The sequence below is a fragment of the Protomyctophum parallelum genome (assembly GCF_964188405.1).
Source record: "Protomyctophum parallelum genome assembly, chromosome: 13".
Classification (NCBI taxonomy): domain Eukaryota; kingdom Metazoa; phylum Chordata; class Actinopteri; order Myctophiformes; family Myctophidae; genus Protomyctophum; species Protomyctophum parallelum.
The window spans coordinates 50,248,674-50,267,405 of record NC_139708.1 but is presented as its reverse complement, the minus strand read 5'-3'; the positions used below and the strand labels follow the sequence as shown (position 1 = coordinate 50,267,405).

The following is an 18,732-nucleotide window of genomic DNA, read 5'->3' as shown; positions in this document are numbered from 1 at the left end:
GACTTCACGTGAGCCAGTCAGTGAGAGGGATCGCATACTGTACTCAATATACTGTATCAGTTATCTGATTAGTAGAAACTCTGTAATGGCGCTTAAAGCCCACACCTTGGCTTTACCAGGACTTTAGCCTTAATAGTGCAACAGCAAAGGCCGGTGAGGTAAAGTGAAAGGTATTCTGTTACTCAATAAACCACACAGTGACAACTGAACTGTTACTCAATACAATGGAACCACACAGTAAAAACTGAACTGAGGCCCCTTTTCCACCGGTTGGTTCCCAATGGGAACCGATTCAGTTCTTTTTGGTTCTTAGTCCATGAGCCAGAGTTCCAAAATTGGAACGTTAATTATGAATTGAGTGTAGCAAAACCATACCTATATTAGATTGTTACCACCATGAAACTTCCCTAATTGAGTACTTTTACACGAAGACAATGATTTATTGAATTACAAATTTAACATTTTTAAATATGCGAATGAGGCATTAGGTAGGAAAATATGCAAAATAATCGAAAATATGAAAAAGCTACTACTGTGGAAGGGTTATCATGTATTAATTTACTTGTATTGATCCTATAAACAATTTAATATAGGTCTAGTTTTCCCCACCAATTTTGGAGCTCTGGCTCATGGACTAAGAAGCAAAAATAACTGAACTGGTTCCCATTGGGAACCAACCGGTGGAAAAGAACTGAACCGGTTCCCATTGGGAACCAACCGGTGGAAAAGAACTGAACCGGTTCCCATGGGGAACCAACCGGTGGAAAAGGGGTCTCACTGTGGGAATGAAAAAAAACCTCTAGTAAACCAGCCATGCAGTACTTTCTTTTACTTCATTGGGTCAGTCACATGTACAATTCCTTGTCAAAACAAATACATTTTCTTTTCACATTTATTTTCCACATGCTCCATGTCACTGTTGTTATCAGCTGACTTTTACCCTTTTTTTTATATAAATATATGGGGGGTAGGGTTTGTTAGGCTTTGTTTATTGATGTTTATACTTTATAGGTGTTCCACATTTTGGTGTTCCATATTTCAATCAATCAATCAATGTACGGCTTGGAAACGATGGCACTGAAACGAAAAGACTGGAGGTTAAACGGTCAGGCCAGGTCAGACGGTCAGCCCAGGTTAGACCATCAGGCCAGGTCAGACGGTCAGCCAAGGTTAGACCATCAGGCCAGGTCAGACGGTCAGGTTAGACGATTCTGAGAGAAAGCAAGAGAAGCGATCGGTTGAGACGCTTCGGACACACACTGACTCAAGGAGGGGAGATAATTATACACGACGTAACAAATTGTCCCCGTTAACGTTGGACCGTGAAAGTTAATCACGTGAGCACAAGTGTATATACTGTAAATCAGGGTTCCCCAATAAATTTTCCTGACAAGGGCCATATTTTGACTATAGGGTACCAGGCTGGGGGGCCGAGTCGGCATGCGCGAGGTCGAGGTCTTGCCCTGAAAATATTTTCAGGGCCCCCTGAAAAGGACCCCCATTTTTTTTGATTTTTGATTTCTTTTTGAAATTCTTCCAGGGGCCACAAGGGTGCGCTCCGCGGGCCGCAGATGGCCCGCAGGCCGCTAAATGGGGGAACCCTGCTGTAAATCAACGGACAGTTTAAATTCTTGTGATTGCATGTCTTCATGTGTGTAAAAGGTGACTGTAGTACATTAGTGGATACTAGAGTGGTTTAATAAAAGTGTCCCTTTTTTGCAGTGGGGAGAGTGGTTCTGGGAAAACAGAGGCCACCAAACTGGTCCTGCGCTACCTGGCAGCAATACACCAGAAGCACAACACCACACAACAGGTATACACACGCACGCACGCACACACACACACACGCACGCACGCACGCACGCACGCACGCACACACGCACACACGCACACACACGCACGCACACACACGTACTATTTAGTAAACAACATCAGGAAGAAGCAGGACTCAACCATCCATCAGGATTCGAACTCCATTATTTTATTGTATATATCATCACACCAGAGAGACTAGTGTCTCCCTCCAGTGCTTCCCTCAGCACTCCCCTACACACATGTCCCACACATTATGTTATACTTTCAGCAGTGTACAGAGTTTCAGGAGTAACAAGAGATGGTCATTCCTTAAATGGACTCTATTCTATGGTTAACTCACACAGTTTGAAATAGGTTCACATGAGTCGGCAGTCTCTAATGAGTTTGTCAGTGAGGAACAGGTGGTAATTAGAGTGTTAAGTATCATCTACTACTAGGCTACATTCAATGAATCAATACCATAGTGTTTATATGCATTTTGGCCACCACAACACACACGCACACATGCACACACACGCAAGTGCAGGCTTGCGCAGAGGTATATCACTGGTAAATGGTAAATGGTGCATTTATATAGCGCCTTTATCCAAGGCGCTTTACAGAGATTGTGCATTACATTCACCCATTCATACACCGATGGCAGCGGAAACCATGCAAGGCACCAACTAGCACATCGGGAGCAATTAGGGGTTCAGTGTCTTGCTCAAGGACACTTCGACAGTAACTCTGGGGGAGCCCGGGTTCGAACTGGCAACCTTGCGGTTACCATCCAGGCACTCTACCCCTGAGCCACCACCGCCCTGCATTGGAAAGATATACAGACACACACAGGGAACCATGGGTTCAAACGAGAACAAATCTTAGCTGTTGTCTTGTTGTGATGTTTTGATAATTAACAATGATCTCTGTGTCTCTGGCGGCTCTCTGTCTGTGGTGCAGATTGAGGTAAACTTGCTGTCTTCCTGCTTGCATTGCTGTGATTTTGTTTGTCGCATGTGGCTTTTATTATTGTGGCCGTTTGTCAACTTTTTTCCCCCGCATCTCACTCATTCCATAAATGCTTGTAATCATCATAATGTCATATGACAGTTAAAGGAGAATTCCATGCTAGAATGCTTTCTTATCTTTCTTACCTTTCTTTGTAGTTGTTACGTCCCCAACAAAGAGGTCCAGGTGTTTTTTTTGTGCAAAAACTCCTTATTGGCTATTTTCCCTACCATAAGCCCTCAATGAATTGCATTGCATTGAATGGGAATTGAATGGGGCTATGGGGTGTTATGCTAATTTGCTTATTTCCATCGAAAGAAGTAGTAAAGTGTGCCGCTTGGGATATTATTTACATTATGAAGAGAGGATATATACAAAGAAATTATAATTTTGAGCGATGGAAATAAGCGAATTAGCTCAACACCCCATAGCCCCATTCAATTCCCATTCAATGCAATTCATGTAGGGCTCATGGTAGGGGAAATAGCCAATAAGGAGCTTTTGCACAAAATAACACCTGGACCTCTTTGGTGGGGACGTAACAACTACAAAGAAAGGTAAGAAAGCCTTTTAGTATGGAATTCTCCTTTAAGTGTGATTATAACATTGTGGTTTGGTGTTTGTGAACTTGTTGAGGTTTTTTTTCCTGCTGTCCTGCTTGTCATGTAGCACAAGATCTGATTTAAACTTTTGTCGTACGGTGGTGCCAAAAATAGCCGATCAACAACAAGCTCACAACAGCCCATTGCATGGATTGGTGACGCATTGTGAGCTTGTTTCTCCGTTATCTTCAGCATGCGACGCCATAAGATATAAATGAAGCATTCAGTGGATCACTGATCAGGGGCGTGCACACATTGATATCAAAGGGGGCTTCAGCCCCTGCCCTTTTACCCGTCTGTAAAACAACTGCCCTCTCCAGACCACAAATGCAGCATTTACTATGGTATATACCGGAAAGCAGCATTCAGGAGAAGAGTTTCTTCCTGAACTTGAACGCAGCATTTTGCGTTGAATAGATTTGTTTCTAAATCCATGTCGTTATACACACCGCATCTCCAGTAGATAAAGAGTGCAGGGTTGCACCCCGAAAATTGCTGATCTACAAGCTCTCAACACGTCGCAGCGAGACGCATTGTGAGCTTGTAGATCTGCTATTTTCGCTATTTTGGGCCAAAAGTGCCTCTCTAACACTCTCTGCACGTGCCTGTCACTGATTGTGGATTCATGTTGTAACTCTGAATGCTGTTTATAGATTCATGTTGTAACTGAATGCTCCTTATAGATTCATGTTGTAACTCTGAATGCTCCTCATAGATTCATGCTGTAACTGAATGCTCCTCATAGATTCATGTTGTAACTGAATGCTCCTTATAGATTCATGTTGTAACTGAATGCTCCTTATAGATTCATGTTGTAACTCTGAATGCTCCTTATAGATTCATGTTGTAACTCTGAATGCTCCTTATAGATTCATGTTGTAACTGAATGCTCCTTATAGATTCATGTTGTAACTCTGAATGCTCCTTATAGATTCATGTTGTAACTGAATGCTCCTTATAGATTCATGTTGTAACTGAATGCTCCTTATAGATTCATGTTGTAACTCTGAATGCTCCTTATAGATTCATGTTGTAACTCTGAATGCTCCTTATAGATTCATGTTGTAACTGAATGTTCCTTATAGATTCATGTTGTAACTGAATGCTCCTTATAGATTCATGTTGTAACTCTGAATGCTCCTTATAGATTCATGTTGTAACTCTGAATGCTCCTTATAGATTCATGTTGTAACTCTGAATGCTCCTTATAGATTCATGTTGTAACTCTGAATGCTCCTTATAGATTCATGTTGTAACTGAATGTTCCTTATAGATTCATGTTGTAACTGAATGCTCCTTATAGATTCATGTTGTAACTCTGAATGCTCCTTATAGATTCATGTTGTAACTCTGAATGCTCCTTATAGATTCATGTTGTAACTGAATGCTCCTTATAGATTCATGTTGTAACTGAATGCTCCTTATAGATTCATGTTGTAACTGAATGCTCCTTATAGATTCATGTTGTAACTGAATGCTCCTTATAGATTCATGTTGTAACTGAATGCTCCTTATAGATTCATGCTGTAACTCTGAATGCTCCTTATAGATTCATGTTGTAACTGAATGCTCCTTATAGATTAATGTTGTAACTCTGAATGCTCCTTATAGATTCATGTTGTAACTCTGAATGCTCCTTATAGATTCATGTTGTAACTGAATGCTCCTTATAGATTAATGTTGTAACTCTGAATGCTCCTTATAGATTCATGTTGTAACTCTGAATGCTCCTTATAGATTCATGTTGTAACTCTGAATGCTCCTTATAGATTCTTGAGGCCGGTCCTCTTCTGGAATCTTTCGGAAATGCCAAAACCGTTCGTAACGATAACTCCAGCCGCTTTGGGAAATACATAGAAGTGTTTCTGGAGCAGTGAGTATGAAACTAAGTTCGGCCTTATTGTCCGTCGTACTTAGATACTTGAGTTGCTTTCAAGCCATGCGGAACTCTAGCAGAAACGTTTGTGTTGTACTTTAATGACTTCCTACCACAGGGGTGTGATCAGTGGTGCCATAACCTCTTTAATATTATATATAACCTCTTTAATATGACTTCCTTCTACAGGGGTGTGATCAGTGGTGCCATAACCTCTTTAATATTATATATAACCTCTTTAATATGACTTCCTACTACAGGGGTGTGATCAGTGGTGCCATAACCTCTCAATATCTTCTGGAAAAGTCCCGAATCGTCTTCCAGGTAACACATTCCATGCATATAATATAAGCGCACACACACACATGCACACACACCCACCACACACACACACACTCACACACGCACGGTTGCATGCTTGCCATTTCTAAATAGCTTTTGTGTTGTTTACGTGTGCATGCGTGATCGTGTGTGTCCATGCATTGTGGATTCTACACAAACAACACCATTTGTGTGTACTGTGTATGTGTGTTCTCTTCTCTTTCCAGGCCAAAGATGAGAGGAACTACCATATCTTCTATGAAATGCTGGCAGGTCTGGCCCATCACCAGAGACAGGCTTTCTATCTGCAGGAAGCTGAGACGTACTATTACCTCAACCAGGTACTGTACTGTGTACTATACACAATGTAGTACAGCACAATGTCATCTGCATCATGTGTGACCCACTTCACTGAAGTCATTCAAGACATCACCTCTCTCTCGCTGTGTCTGTCTGTCTGTCTGTCTGTCTGTCTGTCTGTCTGTCTGTCTGTCTGTCTGTCTGTCTGTCTGTCTGTCTGTCTGTCTGTCTGTCTGTCTGTCTGTCTGTCTGTCTGTCTGTCTGTCTGTCTGTCTGTCTGTCTGTCTCTCTCTGTCTGTCTGTCTCTCTGTCTCTCTCTCTGTCTCTCTGTCTGTCTCTCTGTCTGTCTCTCTGTCTGTCTCTCTCTCTCTGTCTCTCTCTCTCTCTCTCTCTCTCTCTCTCTCACTCTCCCATGTAGGGGGGGGACTGTGCGATAGCAGGAAGGTGCGACGCAGACCACTTCCAGCGTCTGCTGGCTGCCATGGAAACGCTCCGCTTCACCTCCGAAGACCAGTCGGCCATCTTTAGAGTTCTGGCTTCCATTCTGCACTTGGGCAACGTTTACTTTCAGAAACATGAGGTGAACGTTGATCCTTCAAATGAACCCATTCTGACCTGAGATCAGATAAAAAAAAAAAGTCTATTACATCCTGACAGTTTCATTATTAACCCATTCTGACCTGAGATCAGATTTAAAAAATGTCAGTCGTTCTTCGATTTTTCAAAAATAGCAGACCTACAAGCTCGTATCGCGCCACTCGGTGGCGCGATATGAGCTTGTAGATCTGCTATTTTTAAATAGCTAAAGCATAACATGATGCTGACACCAAAATGGGTGCCCGGTCAGAATGGGTTAAGTTCAAATGAATACTATTTCTGTGCTTCTTCTTTTACTTCTTCAGTCTACTCCCTCAGTACTCCCTCAAGACCCGAAACCAGAAAAAACGTGTGCAAAAATCATTGATTATGCGGGGCTAAAATCCTCGATTATGTGATATAATATGCAGGTTTGTGTGATTTTACACGGTAAATCTGTAGAAAGTGGTGAAATATGTGAAAAGTTGCTAAATCTGTGGTGTTTTATATGATTTAATGTGAATATGTGGGACGCTGTGAAATATGTGGGAAGTTATCCCATGTGTGGCCTTTTTTGAAAAAAGATTAACCCCTTCACAATCCACACCATTTGGCTGATTATGCACGGAGATGGGCAGTACTTGAAATACATACAATTTGACATACTTTTCTTTGGTATTTAAAACACATTGTAAATGTATTTTCAAATACAGAAAATACGCATTTTCTGTATTTTCAAATTCATGTACTGTATTTCAAATACTGCCCATCTCTGATTATGCGGCACACGTTATGCATAATCACTTTTTTCTGGATGGTCTACTTTATTTAGCTCTTGCTTTAAGGCACTTCCTCAAACTCTTAAGCCAAATTCCAATACCCAAAATCCTGGCCACTCGCTCACTCACACTCGGTAAAAGGAAAGGAAAGGTACTATGTTTACCCTGCAGGGTAACTGGACTAAGGAAAGGAAAGGTACTATGTTTACCCTGCAGGGTAACTGGACTAAGGAAAGTAAAGGTACTATGTTTACCCAGGGTAACTGGACTAAGGAAAGGAAAGTTACCATGTTTACCCAGGGTAACTGGACTAAGGAAAGGAAAGGTACTATGTTTACCCAGGGTAACTGGACTAAGGAAAGGAAAGGTACTATGTTTACCCAGTGTAACTGGACTAAGGAAAGGAAAGGTACTATGTTTACCCAGGGTAACTGGACTAAGGAAAGGAAAGGTACTATGTTTTCCCAGGGTAACTGGACTAAGGAAAGGAAAGGTACTATGTTTACCCAGGGTAACTGGACTAAGGAAAGGAAAGGTACTATGTTTACCCAGGGTAACTGGACTAAGCTCAAGAACTTGTTTACAGCCAGGCCCTGCTCATAGAACATTTCATGGTAGGAGTTCAATGCCTTGCTCAAGGGCACTTCAGCGGTGGCAATTTTAACGTGCCGGTCCGGGGATACGAACTATAGCGACCTTCCGATATCAAGACCGCTCCGCAAACCGTTCGGCCACAGCGGTCACTCCAGCATGGCGGTGTTACGGTGAAATTGGTGAGCTGCCGAATAAATATGTGACCATCTTGTGGACTTCACACAACTTACATGGAGGTCTTTATACATACGAGGCCTAAACACCACTAGATTGAACTCTGCTAATAAAACTAACCGCAATGATTCACGTTCGGACACTGACACTGATGTCTACACACACACACACGATTGTCACATATTTCAGCAGGTCACCAATTTCACGGCAACAGCAGCGCCATGCTGGAGCGACCGAGAGTGAGTGAGCGAGCGAGTGAGTGGCCGAGGTTTTGGGTTTTGGAATTCAGCTTTAACACAATCTGTACATCCGACGTCTGGGAACGTCATAAGGATTCGAACCGAGCTGTACATCCGACGTCTGTGGACGTCTTAAGGCATCCTCAATGATACGGGGCGAGATAAGAATATTCAGATTTTTTTTTTTGGCCCGTTCGCCTTTCGGCTGCCGTATGCTACGCTCTGGGCTCATATTAGCTTACCGTTGACTTGCATGTTAGCGCGGCGGACTCGTATCTCCTAATCCAGGGCGCTCTCCATGTTTATGAACGAATCGATATATACTGGCGCTTCATTTCTGCTCCTCATCCGTCTCTCCCGCAAAATTTGAACGCTTTTTGGATCATATATCGTATAAATTAAAATGATCGCAATGTAAGCTAGCAATGTAACTTTTTTTTTTGGTTCCGGGTCACGGCTTTCAGAGTAAAAGCGCTGAGACAACCCCCGGGCCACCCAGAGCTCTTATTTTGAAGCACTTCCGGCACTGATAGTGTTTTAATGACGCAGAGGGAGAGTATAGTCATGCCATGACTAGTCATGTACTACATGCTCATTCCATCCCATCTAACCATCTTAGTCATGCGTTACAATGACATGCTCATCCCATCCCATAGGCTATTTCACGTCTCTCCGTCTCGCTCTTCATTTCTTCATTTCTCACTGTGTGTGTGTGTGTGTGTGCAGGGGCGGCCTTAGGAGTCTGGAGGCCCGTTTCAAGACCAAATATGAGGCCCCCATTAGCCCCATATACCCCATATTCCCCCCAGACATAATTATTTTGTCGATACAGCCGTGTTGATACAAATAGTTTGACTGTCCAATATCACACACGCCATTAATCTCGACAATGAGATTCTCTCCTCATCCTGTCGTCCCTTCACAATTAAAGTGTCTCCCCTTTATGTTGCACATTTTTACCCAGATTATTAATAACATAAAATAGGTGTAACTTTACATTGTGGGAGAGAGCATGGGCAGTGAGTGAGCGAGATAGAGAGAGCCAAGAGTGGCGGGGGTTGACTGACGCATGGCGTTCAGTTGGAGCTTGGAGGCCCTCCTGAGGGTGGAGGCCCGTTTCAATTGAAACTGGTGAAACATAGCTGTGTGTGTGTGTGTGTGTGTGTGTGTATTATCATTGTGTGTGTGTATTATCATCTTACTTGAAATGTGATGTGATGTCTTCTTACCCCCCCCCCCCCCCCTCTCTTTCTTCCTTTTCTTTTCTTTTCTGAAGATGCAAGTAGGCCGGGCGCAGCGCACGCTTGCGACCAGCAGCAATAACTTTGGTCTGACTGATGTATTTATATGTGTTTCAAGCCTTATGACCTGCTGTAAAACCTTTTGCCCTTCGGGGACACTAATAAACAACCTTGAACCTTGAACCTTGTGTGTGCGTGAGCTTACATCTCTCTCTCTCTCTCTCTCTCTCTCTCTCTCTCTTATCTCTCCTCTGTCTGTGTTGCATTACAGGCAGATGGCCAGGAGGTGGCGTCGGTTGTGAGTGCTCAGGAGATCAGGGTGGTGGCGGAGCTGCTTCAGATCTCACCAGAAGGCCTGCAAAAATCCATCACCTTCAAAGTCACCGTCAGTAACCGTCTGTGTGTGTGTGTGTGTGCGCGTGTGTGCGCGTGTGTGTGCGCACGTGACTGTGTCTACTTGTATTACTTGTGAGGTCACTCTAGTTTGACCTCTGTACACCTAAAGGTCACAGCCGGGGCAAGGTTCCAAGCTGGCCTCTTTTCCTCTCCCTCTCTCATTTCTCTCCATCTCTTCGTTTCTCTGTCTCTCGCTCGCACACACACACACACACACACACACACACACACACACACACACACGCGCACACACACGCACACACACTCACATACACTCGACATATGCAAATAGAAGGTGATGAGGTTACGAGCCCTTGTATCAGCTTCACCACCTTTTGACCTTTTAACAAATACAAGAGACACCGGCTGATCTGACAGCAGAAAATGAGACACAGAGAGTTCAACCACACGTTTATTGCAATATATACTTAACAAGCACTATTGTACACTGACTCTTTTGAGCCTGAAGACCATATATAAGTCACAGTAAATAACACCAGTATAAGACGCCTTGTGAGGATTGAAACCAACGTCAGGAAACAGACAGGCAGGGAACAGGTTTGAGCCCAGAGTGTGGCACTCATTTATTGAAATCAAATAATAAACACAGGGTTTGAACATGGAAATAATAATAATAAACTCAGGCTCCCGGTTCGTCAACTTAAAAGTTCAGCATTCTATTACTTAAAGTCTTCTGGGACGTCCAGACACAGGTGAGCCTAAGATGGCCGCTCTGGGCCTTTGTATAATAGTCTTTTTTTTTTTTTTTTTTTTGTAAACTTTATTTTTACATTTCTTTATCGTTCATACATTTTGTCATTACATTACATTACATGTAAGCAAGTAAATACACAAAACACACAAACATATACGACCCCCCCCCCTCCCCCCTCCCCCCTAGGCTAAAACAAAAATAAAATAAAATAAAAAGTGGTGGGACAAAGCAGTGGACAATCATAGATCAAGAAATAAATAAAAAATAGTCAAGACAGGGACATAGTCGGGCACAGTCGGACACAGTACAGATTATAGTTCACTGAAATGAAAAGTCTTCAACAAACTCCATAAAGGCACTCCAAGCTAGGACAAAGTTTTTTTGGGCTCTGTCTACTTTATATCTGAGTTTTTCCAGAGGCAGGAATGATAGAACTTCTTTCAGCCATTGTTGAAAGGAAGGCGCCTTATCGGACTTCCAATTAAGGAGGATTAGTCTACGGGCTAATAGGGATGCAAATGCCAAAGCATTTGCTTGTGGAGATGTGAGTGTACAGTCTGGGGGAATTATGCCAAAAATGGCAGTGTGAAAAGAAGGGGTCACCACTGTATCACACATATGAGAGAATACGTCAAATATTCGCTTCCAGTAGGTAGTGAGGGAAGGACACATCCAAAACATGTGGCCTAACGAGGCTGGGGTCTGGCCACATCTTGGGCATCCAGGGTCTGGCATGTTAAAGAGCCTGGCCAGCTTATCCCCTGAATAGTGGAGTCGATGTAGTATCTTAAATTGAATTAAACCATGGCGTATGCACATTGAAGAGGTGTGAATACGTAGAAGACTGTCCTCCCACATCTCCTCAGGGAGCTCCACACCCAGATCTCTCTCCCAGGCAGCTTTTGTTTTATCCCAGGTTACTGGTTTTAGATTCCGTATCAAATCATAAATCACAGACACACGTTTTTTTGCATCGGGGCTAAATTCCAATATAATGTCCAATTGATTTTTGGGTGGTAAGTAAGGGTATGAAGGAAGTTTTTTCTGAGTAAAACTGCGAATTTGAAGAAACCTAAAGAAATGAGATCTGGGTATATTATGATCTGTAGTAAGTGTTTCAAAAGAAATGAACTTCTCGTCAGAAAAGAGATCACAGAAAAACACCAGTCCATTCCTGTGCCAATGTTGAAATGCATTATCCATCATTGATGGGGGGAAAAACTGATTGTTGGCCACTGGGAAAAATCTAGTACCGAGCTGGTTCAAGCCAAAGTGCTTTCGGAACTGTAACCATATTCTGAGTGAGGCTCTAACCACCGGGTTTGTAGATTGTATGGTACGGCCAGATGGTAATGGGGATGTGAGTATTGGCAAAGGATTGGACAACAACTCCATATGGACCCAATCTGGTCCCTCTTCATAGTCATATGTATATCTCCAATGTAAACATTTTACAATATTTGCAGCCCAATAGTACCACATAAAGTTTGGTAAGCCAAGTCCCCCAGCTTCCCTAGGGACCTCTAAGTACATTTTTTTCATCCTGGGGTTTGAATTATTCCAAATAAAAGATGAGATTAACCTATCTATTTGTTTAAATGTTTTCTTTGTTATGAATATAGGGATCATTTGGAAGAGATAGAGAAACCTAGGTAGAATTGTCATTTTAACTGTATTAATACGGCCAGCTAGTGAGATCGGAAGTGTCGACCATCTTTTAAAGTCCTGTGTTGTTCGTTCGACCAATGTTTTGAAATTATGACTATATAGTTCATCCATTGTGCGTGTGACTTTCACTCCTAGGTAGGTGAACACCTTGGTTTCAAGTTTAAATGGAAAACGAGAATAATCTCCGTCAGTATGGGCTATTGGGAAGAGTAAGCTCTTAGAATAATTTAATTTATAGCCAGACAGGCGACCAAAATGGTCCAGAGTGAGCAGGACTTTTGGTATCGACTCTGCTGGGTTGGATATATACAGGAGCAAGTCATCTGCATACAACGAAACCTTATGAATTCTACCCCCTCTGGAGATACCAGCAATGTCATCATCTGCCCTGATAGCTATGGCGAGAGGTTCAATCGCTAAGTCGAACAGGTACGGGGAGAGACCACAGCCCTGTCTGCAGGACCTATGGAGCGGAAAGTAGTCAGAGGTGTTATTATTTGTCCGTACTGCAGACATAGGAGTGTCACAGATTATTTTGACCCAGGCTAAAAACGACGGACCGAAGCCAAACCTCTCTAGGACCGCGAACAGGTATTGCCACTCAATCCTGTCAAACGCCTTGGCTGCGTCCAGCGAGGTCACGACCTCTGACCTCTGCCCCTCGGGGTGAGGTTCGTATAAGACATTGAACAGGCGTCGCATGTTGTAGAATGACTGCCTCCCTGGTACGAAGCCAGTCTGGTCTTGGCTGAGAATAAGCGGAACTACAGATTCAATACGGGTGGCTAGTATTTTTGTAAGAATTTTGTAGTCACAATTTAACAGGCTTATTGGCCGGTATGAGCCACACAGCAGGGGGTCTTTATCCTTTTTAAGCAGTACTGATATGATGGCCTGAGCCATAGTCGGAGGCAGTTGACGTTGTTCAAGTATTTCCTTATACAGTTGGCTGAGAATCGGGGCTATTTTAGTCGCAAATTCTTTATAGATTTCAATTGAAAATCCATCTGGCCCCGGTGCCTTGCCACTCTGCATTAACTTAATCGCCTGTAAGACGTCAGCCGTTGAAATATTTCTGTCTATCTGTACCCGGGCCTGAGGAGTGATTTCCGGTATAGTTAAGCCATCTAAGAAGGCTTCGATGCTTGATGGGTCAGCAGGTGATTCAGATGTATAAAGGGCCGTATAGTATTGTTTAAATTGATTGTTTATTTCTATGGGGTTGGTGGTTCTCCCTCCTGCTGATGTATTGATTTCGGGGATAGCACTAGTGGCTGCTGCTTGTCTAATCTGGTGAGCAAGGAGTTTTCCAGCTTTGTCTCCGTGTTCATAAAATTTCTGCCTTGATTTGAAAAACAGCTGTTCCGTTTGTTTAATAGAAAGGTTGTCATATTCTGTTTTCAGCAGTAGCTTTTCCTTGTAGAGTTCAGGTGTTGGGGCGTCGGCATATAAGCGGTCCATTTCAGCTATACTATTAGATAGGTCACTCAGACGCTGCTTATATTTCTTTCTCACATGTGCAGTGTAGGATATGATCTGGCCCCTGAGATATGCTTTAAGAGCCTCCCAGATTATTGATAGTGACATACCTGGTGTCTGGTTGATTTCCATAAAAGAATCAATATGTTGAGAGATTAGCGTCTTAAAAGAGTCTCTAGACAGCATTAAAGGATCGAACCGCCAAGTACGTTGGGGTTTGACACACTCTGGGAAGTTGATGTCTAACTGCACCGGGCTATGATCAGATATGACAATGCTATTGTACTGGCTGTTTTTCACTAGGGAAAGGGCCCTACTGTCTAACAAGAAGAAATCAATCCTACTGTACGAGTGATGGACAGGGGAAAAAAAGGAGTATTGTCTAGCAGACGGGTTGGCTTTCCTCCATGGGTCAAAAAGTGCATATGATTCTATGAATGATTGAATAACAGCGCCAGCTTTCGAGATCTTACTATTTGGTCTGGGGTTCGACCTGTCCCGCTGTGGTTCCAAAACCAGGTTAAAATCCCCCCCCCAATATAGTTGGTGACTGTTGAGGTCAGGGAGTGCAGCTATAAAGTTAGTGAAGAAGGTTGGGTCATCCCAGTTTGGACCGTATACATTGGCTAATGCCACAAGAGTGCCATAGAGGTTGCCCGTCACAATCACATATCTCCCTCTGGAGTCAGCTATAGTCTGCAGCGGGACAAACGGAACACCTTTTCTAATCAGAATAGCCGCGCCTCGTGTCCTATTCTCATTCCTAGAGCAGAAAACCTGCCCTATCCAAGCCTTTTTTAATTTTGCATGTTCACTCGAACGCAAATGAGTCTCCTGTAAGAACATTAAATCTGAGCCCAGAGATTTTAGATGTGCAAAAACCCTACTACGCTTTACCGGGTTATGAATTCCCTTAATATTCCAGCTTACAAAGCGAAGATGTCCTGGAGTATTAGTCATTATACAGTATGAGTGGGTAAATGGATAAAAGTGAAAACATGTAGAAGAAAATGAACAGTCCCTGCTTACTAACCACTAAACAAAAACAAAAACAAAAAACGAGCCTAAAAAAACTATGCTGATCTACAATACCCCCTGAGATCGCATACCCCATTGTTGCTATCTAGCTGTCAAGCTAACAAAACGCAACAAAAGCAAGCCACGGCCTGTCATTACAGAAAGTAAATAATATAATCTGTCATTACTCATTAGAGTAGACTAGATTTTCCCCTAAAACGGGGCGAAGAGAACAAATGAGAGAAACCCAACAACAACAACATGCGCAATAAAAAAAAATAAAAAAAAGAGAACCTCGAGCCATAGTCAAGACAAGAGCTCCATGGCATTTTCCAAAAGGAAACAAAGCAGCAACAGCGTTACAGTAAAAGAGCAGAAATAAAAATAAAAAAACAAATAAAGAAGGCCTTAAAGATTATTATTAAATGCTCCATCAGTAGCTTATTAATGATAAACAATAATTGTTAATGAAATATTTAGCTTGTGGCCATATACTGTATAAGCTGTGCATAGAATGTGTTTTATAAAGGCTATAAAGCCTGTAATACTATCAATATTCTAGACAATTTGGGACAGAACAGGAAATATTATATATCTAATCATAAACTAAGACACCCATGTTCCATCGATTGTATGTTGATATGGCAAAATAGTTTTAAGATGTAGCAAATTAGTTATTCAGGCAGACTGCTCTGCTGAATTATTAGCTTTATGTGCTGAGAACAGGGGGAAAGAGGTAAAAAAAAAGAAAAAGTAGTGATAATAAAATACAGTTTAGTCTGATGACCGCCAGATGGAGCTCTCGTTCCTCAGTTACAAAGGGGCCGCTGAGGGCCGACAGCCGATCAAGGCGGGACCGGGACAAAAGTGTAAAACCGGATACGGAACTGGAATTATCGGCTATTGCGCCGTTAGGCCGGAACCCCGCGCATGTCGCGTATGGACCGCCCAGAGCCATATAATAGGCTCTGGGACCGCTGTCTGAGTTGGCGCGGTGTAAAAGTATAATAATATTGCCAATATAAGCTCTAGATGTACATAGAGGTAGAACGTTACAGTTAAATGAACTATCGAAGGAAAATAGTAATAAAATAAAAAAAAAGGATAGAGAGAGATGGAAGAATAAAAAATAAAGATACAGATTTACGACAGTACCCCCCCCCCCCCCCTCCCAGTGAGGAACGTTAGCACTGCAGCACGCAGCACAATGCTACATGCTACAATGTCAACCAGCCCAGCACAACAATCAACCACACAACAACCAGAGAACATAAGCGCTATAGAGGCTGTACATATTATTCAGTCACGCATGCACGCACGCACGTACATACATAATGAGTTATTATACCTGACAAATACGATAATTATAAAATAAAATAAAATAAAATGCCTTAGTTATAATGTGTCATGTCCCAAAGAGCGAGAGAACTATGCATACAGGGCAGGATAGCCACACTTAGCTCTTTTGGTAGGAAATCACGCCGGTGAATCGGTGCTTGGAGTCCACTGGTTTACGAACTCCATTGCTCGCGAAGCGTCGGTGAAGGAACGTTCATTCTCCCCTGGGAGACTGATCCGGAGGGTAGCGGGGAAGTACAGCTTGGCGACGGCTCCATTGATAGCTTTCACTTTCTGGCGTACATCTCCAAAGGCTTTTCTCTTCTTCCTCACAGCGTCGGTGTAGTCGGGCCAGAGAGACACATTCATCCCCTGATAGGAGAGGGAACCTTGGGTAGCTTTGCGCAGCATCACGTCTCTGTCCCGGGTGTAGTGTACTTTCATAATGAACATACGAGGGGGGTCTCCCGGCGCCGGTCTTGGTCGCAATGATCTGTGAGCTCGGTCCAGTAAGGGAGCCTCAGGCAGCTGGAACAGTTCTTTTAAAAGTTCTGAAACAAACTCTGTCGGTCTCCCCATTTCTAACCCCTCCCGGACCCCCAATAAACGCAAATTCTGGCGTCTGGACCTATTTTCAGCATCTTCAGAACGTGCTTGTAGGGTTCGCACTTCTTCTTTGAGCCGGTCCACTGTGGTCTGAAGATCCGTAACACAGTCACCGGTAAAAGTGGCAGATTTTTCTAACTCCAAGAGGCGTTCCTCATGCGAAGTTAGTGCGGCCTGTACGCCGGCAATTGAGGCGACCAGCTCGTGCTTTACGGATTTAATTTCGGCGTGCAGGTCCTGGTTGGCTGATTCAATCTTAGCAAAAACAGAGTCTTTAAGTGAGTTCAGTGCTTTAGATAGCAATTTCGGAGTAAGTGCGCCTCCAGAGTCTTCCTCCTCGTCCGAGGTGCACTGGGGCTTAGCATTAGCAGAAGAAGCCGGCTCGATGTTAGCAGTAGCATTAGCCCCATTCTTTGAAGACTTGCCTTTGGGTCCGCGGCTCATTGTAGCTTCGGTACTGCGACTTATTTATGACCAAACGAGTATATAGATGTAATGTTGTTGTTTTGTTGGGTCCCACTTCAGTTAGGACAGATTAAAAGTAAAATATTAAATAGACCTTGCGGAGCTTGCAGAAAACGCGTCTACATCCTAGGTTGTACAACAGCGCCCCCCTAGTCTTTGTTTTAGTGGTTGTCAGTTCCACATCCTCCAAGCCAAGTATTTGCCAGCCTCTATCCAGCCGAGCCCAACGGGGACCCGGACATCAGTAGTGATCCTATGAGGTGAGAGAGATAGAGTCAGTCTGACATATTTGGATAATATAATATATTGTGAGGGAGTGTGTGCTCGCTTACCGCCAGACCGCGCACCAACCTGCCACGGAGAGAGTCAAGAGAGAGTGCTGGGGGAGGGAGGCTTCTTGTAGTGTTTGGCTGGGAGCACAGGTGTTGCTCATCTGAAGCCCTCCAGCAGGTAATTGTGGTAGTACCTGCCTCCTATGATGCAGCCCAGCCGGTTGTGCTCAACTCCGCCTCCCCTGCTCTCTCTCTCTCCAGGGAGGTGGTCAGGTGGCACGCGGTCCCTCAGCGAGACACCACATATCCCCCCCCTATGTCTTCCGGCGGTCCGGGAGACATCAGAAACATCACCCTCGTACATCCGGGACAGTGCGTCTGCGTGGGCCATCATCTTCCCGGGCTTGTGCTCCACGGTGAAGTCATACTCCTGTAGCTCTAGAAACCACCTGGTGACGCGACTGTTCTTATCCTTATTTGCGGCCATCCATTTTAACGGTGCATGGTCGGTGATCAACGTGAACCTCCTTCCCCATAGATAATACCGCAGATGATGCACCGCCCACTTTATGGCTAAGCACTCCTTCTCTACAGTTGCATAGTTTCGCTCATGCTTCAGGAGTTTGCGGCTCACGTAAGTGATGGGGTGCTCGTCTCCCTCTATCACCTGTGCCAGCACGGCGCCCACTCCGGTGCCCGACGCATCTGTGTGCAGAAGAAATGGTTTGTCAAAATTAGGAGAAACTAACAGTGGCTCTTGGCATAGGGCCTGTTTCAGCTGTTGGAAAGACACCTCCGTCTCATCTGTCCACTTCACATGGTGCGGCATTTTTTGTGCAGTCAAATCATATAGGGGTGCCGCCACCATGGCATAATTCTTAATAAATTTCTGATAATATGACATCAGACCCAAAAACGATTTTACCTGTTTTTTGGTGGCCGGTTTTGGCCAGGCCCGTATTCGCTCTACCTTTTTTGCTTGAGGTTTCACGCACCCCCTGCCGATGGTGAAACCTAGATAGTCGGTTTCTGACAACCCAAGGCGGCATTTCTTCGCATTGGCTGACAGGTTGGCTTCCCGGAGGGCGCCCAACACGGCTTCCAGGTGGGTTAGGTGCTCGTCCCACGTCACGCTGAAGATGGCGATGTCATCTAAATAGGCGGCACTGTACGCCCGGTGCGGCCGCAGGATTCGGTCCATCAGGCGCTGGAAGGTGGCCGGCGCACCGTGGACTCCAAACGGGAGGACCTTGTACTGAAACAAACCATCAG

The 18,732-nt window shown here is 43.9% G+C and overlaps 1 protein-coding gene across 1 annotated transcript in view; it reads left to right on the top strand.

The window, feature by feature from the left end:
• The window catches only part of myo15aa (myosin XVAa), a gene marked incomplete at its 3' end in the record, with an annotated part of 141,253 nt that overhangs the window by 7,822 nt on the left and 114,699 nt on the right, over positions 1-18,732 (top strand). Inside the window, 6 exon segments of the mRNA XM_083779210.1 lie at positions 1,723-1,813; positions 5,174-5,277; positions 5,541-5,604; positions 5,829-5,942; positions 6,320-6,481; positions 9,776-9,889. Of these exon segments, the coding sequence (XP_083635336.1) occupies positions 1,723-1,813; positions 5,174-5,277; positions 5,541-5,604; positions 5,829-5,942; positions 6,320-6,481; positions 9,776-9,889 (649 nt within the window).